This window comes from Carassius carassius, chromosome 3, assembly GCF_963082965.1.
Source record: "Carassius carassius chromosome 3, fCarCar2.1, whole genome shotgun sequence".
NCBI lineage: Eukaryota > Metazoa > Chordata > Actinopteri > Cypriniformes > Cyprinidae > Carassius > Carassius carassius.
The window spans coordinates 19,353,107-19,364,872 of record NC_081757.1 but is presented as its reverse complement, the minus strand read 5'-3'; the positions used below and the strand labels follow the sequence as shown (position 1 = coordinate 19,364,872).

At 38.4% G+C, this 11,766-nt stretch overlaps 2 protein-coding genes across 6 annotated transcripts; both read right to left on the bottom strand.

Moving 5' to 3' along the window:
* Nucleotides 1–1,533: 1,533 nt before the first annotated feature.
* Nucleotides 1,534–5,959, bottom strand: zgc:110699 (uncharacterized protein LOC325371 homolog). 5 transcript variants are annotated; one of them, XM_059532769.1, is made up of 7 exons: nucleotides 5,307–5,958; nucleotides 5,023–5,100; nucleotides 4,873–4,929; nucleotides 4,671–4,744; nucleotides 3,610–3,757; nucleotides 3,139–3,232; nucleotides 1,534–2,281 (listed from the first exon to the last, which is right to left on the bottom strand). In XM_059532769.1, coding segments are annotated over exons 1-7 (684 nt in total). In that variant the 5' UTR covers nucleotides 5,308–5,958; the 3' UTR covers nucleotides 1,534–2,049. The 5 variants fall into 5 exon arrangements, with proteins under 5 accessions (XP_059388752.1, XP_059388780.1, XP_059388770.1 ...); XM_059532797.1 differs by having other exon boundaries at nucleotides 1,534–2,262; nucleotides 5,307–5,957; XM_059532787.1 differs by having other exon boundaries at nucleotides 1,534–2,239; nucleotides 5,307–5,953.
* A 281-nt stretch (nucleotides 5,960–6,240) lies between these two features.
* harbi1 (harbinger transposase derived 1) lies at nucleotides 6,241–9,025 on the bottom strand. Its single transcript, XM_059520747.1, has 4 exons — nucleotides 8,973–9,025; nucleotides 7,035–7,180; nucleotides 6,829–6,999; nucleotides 6,241–6,731 (listed from the first exon to the last, which is right to left on the bottom strand). Exons 1-4 carry the CDS (start codon nucleotides 9,023–9,025, stop codon nucleotides 6,355–6,357), a joined length of 747 nt encoding a protein of 248 aa, XP_059376730.1. The 3' UTR covers nucleotides 6,241–6,354.
* Between the last annotated feature and the right edge of the window lie 2,741 nt (nucleotides 9,026–11,766).

Sequence of the window (11,766 nt, the reverse complement as noted above, 5' to 3'; positions counted from 1 at the left end):
GTATTTTTCCCTTTTCGGAAACAGAATCTACTTTATCATCTAGTGTGTGATCATTCAGGTTGTGTTAGTGAGGACGGTGGCTGCGCTGCCTATAGTGAATCTGACCACTACACATAAGAATACACTCTAAAGTGCTTGAGTCTTATATCAAAACATGAAATAAATTGCTGGTATGTTCGTTCACCTTTTTATGAAACCGTTTATGAAAAAACTTCCCATCCCAGTATGATGACCCCCTCATATCGCATCTGCATTTCAAAAAGGTTTTCAGCAATCAGAAACATTTTGTCTGATGGAAGCTAATACTGAAACATTTAATCACAATTGCGAAAAATTCCAAAGTGACATGTAGAGAAGCTGCATTCTGTTTGGTGGTTTAATGGTATGTCAGGTTTTCTAATGTATTGAAGAAAAAGAAAAGGGATGAGAGCCCTTACATAAATACTATAATAATAAATCAGATGTGACATTAGCAAATGTCATCTCTCGTCCTTTAGAGCCAAGAATCCTGAGGCCAGATGTGTTTAGTAGGACTGACAGTGCTTCTGTGACAGATGTAATCTGATGAGATAAATAAGAATCTACTGTGTCTCCTCATTCATGTTCCTTACACATGAGAATTGGGTATTGTGTCCTGAAGTGTGTGAAATCTGATCTCCTCAGATATTAATAGTGTTTACCGAGAGCTCAGGCTTTTGTTCATGTTTTCAAGATGCGCATATTAATGCATATGAAGATTCACATTCTTACACCTCATGCTGTTACCTCATTCAGGTTTATGAAACCCTCAAGAAAAATCAAGGATAGATTATAGCAACGTGAAAACAAATCAGTGCTTAATCTAATGTCCTTAACTACAAATTAAGAACACAATTTACATCGATTTGTTGTATAAAAAGTGTCTAGATTCTTTCATATTAGTTTTTAAAAGAGATGTGTATTGCTCTTTTGTTTCATTTTACTTTTCTACATTTTGTACGTTTCGTTTCTTAATCTTGTGTGTTGCCTGATGTCTGTTTACCTTTTCTCATAGAAGTCCATGTGTAAGTTATCTGAATATATAACTTCATGAATTCTTTCTGTTGAGGAGGCTGGATATTACTGGAGCATTTGATCAATTTGTATTTATTTATTTTTACCATTTTTGCTAAATAAAATTGTAAATTTAAGTTGTCTTTTTTTTCTTGCTAGATCTGTTTTAAATTGAAGCAGCAAATGGATATTAACACTTTCGTACTAATGTACATTTAACCAAATACATGCACAATTAATAATACAAAGTTTAGCATTATGATACATTTTGAAAACATTTTACTCCACAGAGTGGACTGTGCACAAAGGCAGGTTGTAAACAGTCTAAAAACAGCTGTGTAAGATAGAAAAACAGCATGTAATTGGTTCTGTTCCCTCCTGACATTTCAATCTCATAGAGGCATATGAGAATGAAATTGGATCAAAAGAGCATCAAAATACCAAGTCAGAAGACAGATCATCTGCCATTTTAAACATGACAAATCACACTAGACAAGCGCAGTCTATCAGAATAAATTTGGTGCCTATAAACAAGCATTTATGACTTCTCACACATAAAATTAATTTTAAATACAGAATGATTATTGCACTGGAATGACATCATTTACAGTGAAATTGATGCAAAATAAGAGGTACACTGATCTCAATTGGTCAAATGGATCCATTTCAATTTTGAAATACTTTATAGTAAAACGGTTTAATGCACACAGAGGTTGGCTTACTGTAGAATCTCAACTTTGTTCTGTTTGTTGGTCCAACATGTCAGCTTCTGGTTCATTCAGTTACAAAAGTTTACGGTGAGACTACCGTTTGTCCAAACAATGAAAGGGAGAGTTTTAAGGGAGCCAGTGCACATTTAAAAACACAGCTTTTGCTGCTTAATGTTTTCTGTCATACACACATAGCAATGTCCATGACACTATTTGGAAATCCATAAGGCACTTGTTCTCCGAAAGGTTGTTACGCCAGGATACAGCACTACGGTAGTCATGTCTGAACTGCGTTTACTCTTTCTGGTCACCACTGCATGGTTTTACTCCTTGTGAGTTTGTTTTTGAGTGCATGTCTCATCTGCAGCATCCGTGAGCGCTTGTCCATAGCCAGCAGGTGGCGCTGAAACTCCTGACGCACTTCACGCACGAGCTGCGCGCACGCGGCCTCCACTGCTGAAACGTCCTCTGCCACAGACAGCTCAAAGAAACTGCACCTGCACCACCAGTCAAACCCTGACTTTAACACACAGCAACGCCTTCAAATTCAAAACATTAACTGATGTGATTCAGGCATTTAAATCAAACTGAAAATCATCTCAGTGCCTTCACAATCTGACGGTTAGTGAGGTGGATAAATCAAAATGTTTGATAAAAATGGATAGTAATAAAATTAGGACAAAATCTTGTAGTAAATAACTGGCTTTTTTTTATTTAAATTTTTTTTGAGTAATCAATGGAGTGTAATGAAGTTCATTATAAATTATTATAATTAAAATGCAGTGATGATCAAAATTATTCGAGCACTAGCATTTTCACAAAAAAAAACTTCTTAGTCAGTTATTTCTATCTTCTGCAGTAGTGTGTCAGTAGGTACCGGTAATATCAGTTTACATGTCTAAACATTAATTTTTCCATTAATCATAATAATGCAGTGAGTTTTTTGTTTGCACAAGGAGTTTGACAACAGCTAGTGCTCCACACAGAGATCTGATCTCATCATCATCAGTCTGTCTGAATTAACATGAAGAAACAGAACAAACTGAGACAGACTCAATCCAGAGGAACTGTGGCAATGTCTCCAAGATGCTTCAAGAAACCTGCCTTCAAAGCTACAGTACTGTTACTAGTTTTAGGCACTTACATAAAAATGCTGTTAAAAATAATGTCATAAATATATTTCATTATTTAATTTACTTCTATTAACTAAATTAAATCAACATTTGGTGTGACCATCCTTTCTGTTTAAAGCAGTTTTTGCCCTTGCTGCACTTGCACATAGTTTTTCAGTATAGCTTTTGCAGGTTTATTGAAGCATCTTGTAACCTATATTTGTATTTATTTCATACTATCACTTATAACTGTGGCGATATCAGTAAGAGCAAAGCATACTGACCTCAGGTCTGAGGCTAAAGCCTGTCCCTCATCTGTCCTCACCACACGGCCGTTCTCCATGTCACATTTGTTGGCAACGATGACTGCTGGAATACCTGGAAGACACATACGCACACACAGACACAGAACGATGTAATGGATGCTGTGGCTGTGAAGAAGAACAGACTGCCATTAAAATGACAGTACCTGGAGATGGATGGCATAATAAAAGACCGCAGTGTTGTGATCCTCTCTCTCTTTATCTCTTTCCACATAATCTATCTGTCATTTTCAAACTTACACTCACAGGCTGTATTGTTCTATATTAAGAGTTCATGCCTGAGGTGAAATCTCTGAACTGAGACCAATTAAGGCAGGCTGAGTCACACTGATGGATAACAGTGCTATTCGCTGGTTGGAGGGGCCAAATACATAAACATGACTACTCGCAGTAGCACTAAGAGCAGAACATCTGATCAAGTCTTAACCTTACCAAGCGTTTGTTTGACGTGGTCAATCAGTCTCTTCAGGCGCGACACAGCCTCAAAACTGCTGCGGTCCATCACGGAGTACATAATGAGAAACCCATCACCCCATTTAATGGAACTCTCCAGAGAGGATGCCGCAGGACCTACACATTCCTAAAAACAAACAGATCTGTGAGGATAGAGCTGATGCACATCTGGACTTTCAAAGATATGATTCTTAAAGCAAATTTGAAGCACAAGGGATGTAAATTAAATCCACAGAACAAAAACATCCTGGTTCTCAAATGCAGTCGTTCTTAATCATGTGTCCTCCAGTCGCAGCACTGCACATTTTGGATGTCTCCATTATTTAAAAGCATAATTTCCCAGCCATAAAATGATTCAGAGTGCTGACAGAAATTATTTTGTGCTCCAGAAAGAAAGAAAGCCATACAGATTTGAAACAGCATGACGATGACAGAATTTTCATTTTTGGGTGAGCTATCCTTTTAACACACCTGATTTATATCATCAGTGCATTAGTACAGGCTCCAAGACGTACACTGGGTGTATCAAAGTCATCCAAAACATCAGAACTGCTAGACTACTGCATTCACACAGATGGTAAAGATTCAGCCAAATCCTATGACTTAACAAGTGCTGCTCTACTGTGTAACATGATCAATAGCAGGCGGGCTGTTAAAGCCGCTCCACCAGCCTGAGATTCAGCACAGCAGACATGAAAGGAATGGAATGGTTCAGAGTCCTGTGTCTCATCAGCTGTATGACAAGGCAAGATCATCCTGCTGTCTTTCTTTGAGTCTGTGGATAAATATGACTGTATAAACAGCACGGCGGCAGATGCACAGCGACAAAGAGATACACAGGGCAACTTTTTTGAGCAATGTTGCTTGAGCACTTTCCCATTGAGAATGGGTAACAAATTTCTGTCTGGATATTTTATATCGGTTGTGGTCCCTGTGTCTCACCTGGTTGCCCATTGACGGCAATATTTGCCAAAACTTCCCGGCAACATTGCTCAAAAAGTTGCCTTGTATATCATCAGCCTAAGATCTAGGCTCTGTACCTTATTAACAGTGTCTAAAATCTCCAGCTCAATCGTCTCCTTGTCCACAATTTTCTGACATCTGTAGGTGACCTCTAAAGACACAAAAGGTATGTGGCATGTCATATGATGCAGATTACTTGACTACAATGCATTTGCACAAATGTTTAGAGCATGAAAACAGCTTTACAGCATCAGTGAGTTTGTATTTCATTTGTTTTACCCCTTTTATGTTCATACTCTCCAATGAAACGTCTGGTGATAAATCTGACACACAGAGCTGGAGTTCAAAAGAGAAAAACAGATAAGTTAAGAGTCATTGAGACCAACCAATAGTTATTAACCCCCCCCAAAAAAAACACAGCAGTGTTACCTGTCTTCCCACAGTTATCTCTTCCCAGCACCACGAGCTTCGCCCTCAACATCTTCCGTACAGATTCTGACATGATCACTGTGGATATTATATCTGAATATAATAATAATAACACTCTTAGAGATAGGGCAAATAAAAGACCGCAGCTACTGTTTGTAACAGGTGTTTTTTCTCGGGATAATCTTGACTGCACTTCCTCGACGATAAAGATGATATATAAATGCGGCGGAGCAGAGATACAACTCTGTAAAAAAAAAAAAAAAAAGTTCCCCGGAAATACTTACTTTGCTCCCCAAAGTTGTTAAAAGTGCGAACAGTGCTTGACTCTATATCACTGTGTTCCAGTGGAGACTCTTGTTGAGTTCATATGCTGCAGACTCTGCTGCTTCTGCGCTCCCCGTCTGTCTGCTTTTAGTAATGACATTAAAAATAGCGCGCGCGCGCGCGCACACACACTCACACTGTGGAAAGCACGTCATTGTTCAGCGTGGTTTCTCTTCTTATTCCACACATTCATATCCGGGTGCGAGACTCATTAATTAAACAACCAGCTGATTTATCGCCTTTGACAGTCGAGCCCCAGGAGCAGCAGAGACAGACCATTCGCTCTTCCGCAAACAAAACCATTAATTAACCCGGACTAAAATTAAAGCTTTATATTTTTGCCCTGATATAGGCCTATCTTTTACTCAGATTACAGCATCAGTGGATACCTGTGAGAAAGAAACTTCTAGTATGTAAGCGTTACTGATGACATGAACTAAACATAATTAACAATGTGAAAGAAGTTCATAAATAGCAAGAGGTTTGCCTTGTTTGGCAAGTCAGTTATTCCTGGCAAATTAAATTTTTGAAACAAATAATGCACTTGGCAGAGATATAAACAGACACATCTACTGCTGAGGTGTTCTTTATTGATTAAATAATTTTACAGGTCTATCCGTTTTCAGTAAAAATATATGCGGTATAAAAAAACAACAAAATTAAAAAGTCAGTAACTTGTAATAAAAGAACCTGTCCATTTTCATGTCTCGTTCCTTTTCTGTGGAACATTAAGATATTTAAAAAAAAATCTCATAGTTTTTATTTATTTATTTACTTGCTTTATGATGACATTGGTGGTGACCAAAATATTCTTCAAAATATTATATTTTATTTTCCACAGTAGAAACTGAGAAGTTGAGGAGACTAAATTATTAAATTATGATTAAATTACAATATTTATTTATTTATTTTTGGTGGAATATTCTTTAACAAAATGTTAGCATCCAGGAAGACAATAGCATTTGTATCTTTAAAATAAAAAATTTAATGTTGAATTCCATTTTCATCTTAGCTGAAATGATTTTCGATGAGTTCCTGTCGAACTCTGAGAGCCTCTGGGTCGACTGTGTCAATGGGAGCAATATCCTCCCCTGATTGGTCTGTGGCCTCAGTCCTCTCAAAAGTCCAGGCATCGAGGCCAGACTGCAGAGAAATATTATGTAGCAAACAGCAGGCCTGGATGATATGTGAGCATTTCTCTGGAGAATACTGCAGGTAACCTTTTGCCCCATCCAGGCACCGGAAACGTGTCTGAATGGCTCTGAATGTGCGGTCCACAATCTCGTGTGTCGTTGTGTGAGCCAGGTTATAGCGGTAGTCAGCAGGGGACTCCGGATTCTGCACTGGGGTCATCAGCCACTGTTTTATAGGGTAACGATTGTCACCTGGATGCGAAAAAAAGAAAACATACTTAAATTTTCAAAGGATTCTTTGGCAGTGTTAAGAAAAGTCACTACGGCAACCAAACTTTGTGTGTCTCACCTAAAAGCCAACCTTCGTCATTGTCTTGCTCTTCAAACAGCTTTGCCACACTGGATTGCTTAAAGACAGTTCTATCTGTCAGACTACCTGGCCAATGTGTCTCAGCGCTCAGCAGCAGTGAACATCTGGGCTGATGGCTCGTGACCTCTGTGTCCGTCTCAACAAGCTGTCCTTCAGCAGTTCCACTAGGTAATAAATGAACTCACGTGGGAAGCCGAATGTTGTCAACAGAAATTCATCCGTCACTGTCTCGATATCAAATCGATCAAGTGTTTTGTGCCCCCGGCCATGCAGCAGCAGATCACAGTCTAGAATAGCAATAGAGATTGCCATTCCACATACTCCAGAGGACCTGTGGGCAAATGGCACATGTGAATGTCACCTAGTGTCATGTAATGCCATGTCAGTAACTAAAACATGATACATCCACATTTTCACATTTCTGGGCTTCTCAGAAGCAGAAGTCATCATAGTTGGGTAAATTTATATAGTGGTGGATGAAAACAACAAATATTATTTTTGCACACATGTACATTGTGCATGTGTGTGTGTGTGTGTGTACCTACATACACTACACACACACACACACACACACACACACACACATACATATATATATATATATATATATATATATATATAATAATTATTATAGTCATTTAGCAAACATTTTTATCCAAAGTAACTTACAAATGAGGACAGTATTAGCAATCAAAACCTCAGTCTCGGTTTGCCCAGCGAGCACGTAGCAAAGTTTTTTGTTGTTAATATATATATATATATATGAAGATGGCTAAGGATCAGACTTGGGCAGGTCATTCCACGGGGAGGGAACAGTTATTGAGAAATTCTGTGAAAGTGATTTTGTGCTTCTTTGGGATGCACAATAATGCGTCATTCACTTGCAAATCGCAGGCTTCTAGAGGGCACATAAGTCTGAAGTAGTGAATTAAGGTAAAGGGGTGCAGAGCCAGTGGTGGTTTTGTATGCAAACATTAATGCCTTGAATTTTATGCGAGCATCTATTGGCAGCCAGTGCAAATTGATAAACAGTGATTTGACGTGCGTTCTTTTCGGCTCATTAAAGATTAATCTTGCAGTTTTGAATTAATTGTAGAGGTTTGATAAAATTGGCTGCAAGAGAGCATTGCAATAGTCCAGTCTGGACAGAACAAGAGCTTGAACAAGGATTTGTGAAGCATGTACCGAAAGTAAGGGTCTGATCTTCTTGATGTTGAATTAAGCAAATCTGCAGGACCGAACAGTTTTAACAATGTGGTCTGAGAAAGTTAGCTGATCATCAATCATAACTCCAAGGTTTCTGGCTGTTTTTGAAGGAGTTATGGTTTATGTGCCTGGATGGTTTTCTGGAACCACAAGCTGTTCTGTCTTGGCATGGTTGAGTTGAAGGTGATGGTCCATCATCCAGCAAGAAATGTCTGTTAGAAAAGCTGAGATGCGAGCAGCTTTCATCGATTCATCAGGATGGATTGAGAGGTAGAGTTGAGTGTCATCAGCATAGCAGTGGTATGAAAAGTCATGTTTCTGAAGGACAGAACCTAATGATGCCATGTAGACAGAGAAGTGGTCCAAGAACTGAGCCCTGAGGCACCCCAGTAAAAAAAAAAGTGAAAGTTGTGACATTTGCCAAGTATGGTAACCCATACTCGGAATTGGTGCCCTGCATTTAACCCATCCAAGTGCACACACAAGCAGTGAGAAGTGAACACACCGTGAACACACACCAGGAGCAGTGGGCAGCTATATATCCAGCACCCGGGGAGTAACTGGGGGTTCAGTGCCTTGCTCAAGGGCACTTCAGCAATGGGTACTGAGGGTGGAAGAGAGAGCTGTTCATTCACTCCCCACCACCTACAACTCCTGCCAGCACAGAGACTCGAACCTGCGACCGAAGTCCCACTCTCTAACCATTAGGCTACAGATGCCCCCAGTAGCTAGATGTTGCAACTTGGACACCTCACCATTCCGAGATACCTTGAAGGACCTATCTGAGAGGTACAACTCAAACCACTGAAGTGCAGTTCCTGAGATGCCCTTTGCCAATAGGGTTGACAGGAGGATCTGGTACAGTGTCAAAAGCAGCAGACAGATCCAGCAAGGTAAGTATTGAAGTCCACTCTTGCCAGTCTTTGGGCTTCAGCAGCTGAGAGCAAGGCAGTCTCGGTCGAATGTCCATTTCGGAAACCAAATTGGTTGCTGTTGAGGAGGTTGTTCTGTGTGACAAAGGCAGAGTTCAAGTGTTTTGCAATCAAATGAAGAAAAAATCTGGGTTAAAAGTGGGTTTCTTAAGAAGTGGGGTTATACATGCCTGTCTAAATGCTGAAGGACAAACTTAAGTGTTAGGAGTTCTGCAGGAGAAATGGCTTGAATGAGATGAGACCGAAAAGGATCAAGCAGAAAAGTAGTAGGATGATTAGAAAGAATGAGTTTGGAGACTTCTGCCTCAGAGAGTGAAGAGAAGGATGTGGACGAGTGTATGTTTGCTGTTAAGATGTGTTTAACAGATTTGGGTGTGGAGAATTGTGCACTGATGGTTTTAATTTCGTCACCTGTTAGAGTATCTTAAATTGGGGGGTCAAAGAGCATGTTAAAGTTAGACGAATTGTTCAATTTATTATGATAGTATGTATTTTTAGCAGTGGAGACTTTAGCAGAGGTATATATGCTAATTGTTTCTGCATGTAACATTACCGCTTAATTGCTTTCCTCAGTGTGTTACAACACAAGGTTAAAACCCTGTTTAGGCCTAGTCACATATTTTTTATTACAGCATTTGTATATCAGTGAATCTGAGCTGGTTATATAATCCAGTTCGTCGGCTGGTAAGCAGCTCAGTAACGTTAAAGTATTTTACACAAAACCGACCGCAACCAATCCTTGAACTAAATTATCTCAAGGTGAAAAAAATATTTGTGTATTCCATAAACACAACGGTAGTGGAATATAACACACTTCTTGATGAATTTTATGACTACATTTACCTGTTTCCTTGAATTTGAACTATCATTCAATATATTAGTTATATTGAATTCCCGGCAACCTACTGCTTGAAGATCTTCCTTAAGAATCCTCCTTTCTTCTTCATATGCTTTACATTCCTTAAAAACATGTTCTACCGTCTCATCTACCAAACAAACCTCACATAAACCTGTGTTGTGCTTCCCTATAATGTGTAAAGTGTAATTTAAATTAGAATGTCCTGTTCGTAAATGTGTAAAAATAATTTGTTCTCTTCTACTTAAATTGAGACTTATTTTGCTTTTCTTTACCGTTTTTTGAATCCTATAAAAATACCGCCCCTTATGACATGTATCCCAATCTGTCTGCCATTTTCTATTGCACGCTTCTAAAATTAACTGTTTACCTTCTGATCTACTGACTGATATGTTTATATTTGGTTCTTCCATTTTTAATGATTCATTTGCTACTTTGTCTACTTCCTCATTCCCTTGAATTCCCACGTGTGCTGGTACCCACATAAATCGAATTATAATTCTCATTTGTTTTAAACTGTACAACCTGATCATGATTTCTATTAAAATGTCAGTTCTATTTGTTTCGAAGGATTGTAGACTGTTAAGAACAGCCATTGAATCAGTACATTTTATTACTTTATCAGGTCTAACTTCATAGACCCACTCAAGTGCCATTAAAATCGCTATCATCTCACCCGTATATATTGATGTACCATTTGTTATTCTTCCAGCCTTTTTCACCTCAAACTCTGAAACATAGAAGGCAGCCCCTGTCCTGCCATTATCTACATTCTTTGATCCGTCTGTGTATATTTGAAGAAATGAATAATGTGTGTTTTTGATATATTCACTTACATATGTAATTAAACTAACAGCTTCACTCATTTCCCTTCTATTCTCGTGTAATTGTGTATCTATTTCAGGTTGTGCTATTAGCCAAGGTGGAATTGGGGACATTATCACTACTGGAGCAAACAATATCAATTCTAAACCACCTTCATTAACCCACCCCTTTATTTTCCAAGCAAATCCTTTACCGGTTACATTTAAAATTTCCCAGCAGTCATTCAGGACTTCCCTTACAGGATGATTATCCCTTTGTCCCTGAAGATTTATCCAGTATGCCATAGCTAATTTCTGTCTTCTTATATATATTGGCATTTGTGATGTTTCTACTTGCAATACTGCAATTGGCGTGGTTTTAACTGCTCCTATAATAAGTCTTAATGCCTTAGCTTGCATGACATCTAGTTTCTTTAGCAACGTTGATGATGCTGACTCATAAACAATGCATCATTAATCTAGTGTTGATCGCATAAGACCAACATAAATGCCCTTTAATTACTGTTTGTCAGCCCCCCAGTCTTGTCCTGCTACTGCCCTCATTAGGTTTAAAACTTTAGCACATTTCTTTAATATATAATCTATTTGATCCTTCCAGGTTAATTTATCATCAAACCACAATCCTAGATACTTAAATTTTGACACCTTAGAAGCCCCATATAATTTTAACCTTTTCTCCCCTTTAATTTTCTTCCTAGTAAATATCTGAATCCCCATTCGACTGAACACTTTTCAACTATTTCTATGGCTTCCTGAATTTTATCTGTATTAAAAGATATATTCCTTCCTCTTTTCCACATGATTCCATCATCTGCGTATAATCCATTGCTGATTCCTGGTGCCACATTTCCAAAAATATCATTTATCATAATATTAAATAATATAGGACTAATTACACTTCCCTGAGGTGTTCCATTTTCCACACTTTTGATCTGAGATACTTCACCACCGACTTGAACTTGAATTGTTCTGTCAAATAAAAAACTTAAAACCCAATTAAACATTCTTCCTTCTATTCCAATTCACTTCATTTTAATAAGTAACCCCTCTTTCCATAACATGTCATATGCCTTTTCCATATCAAAGTAAACTGCCACTA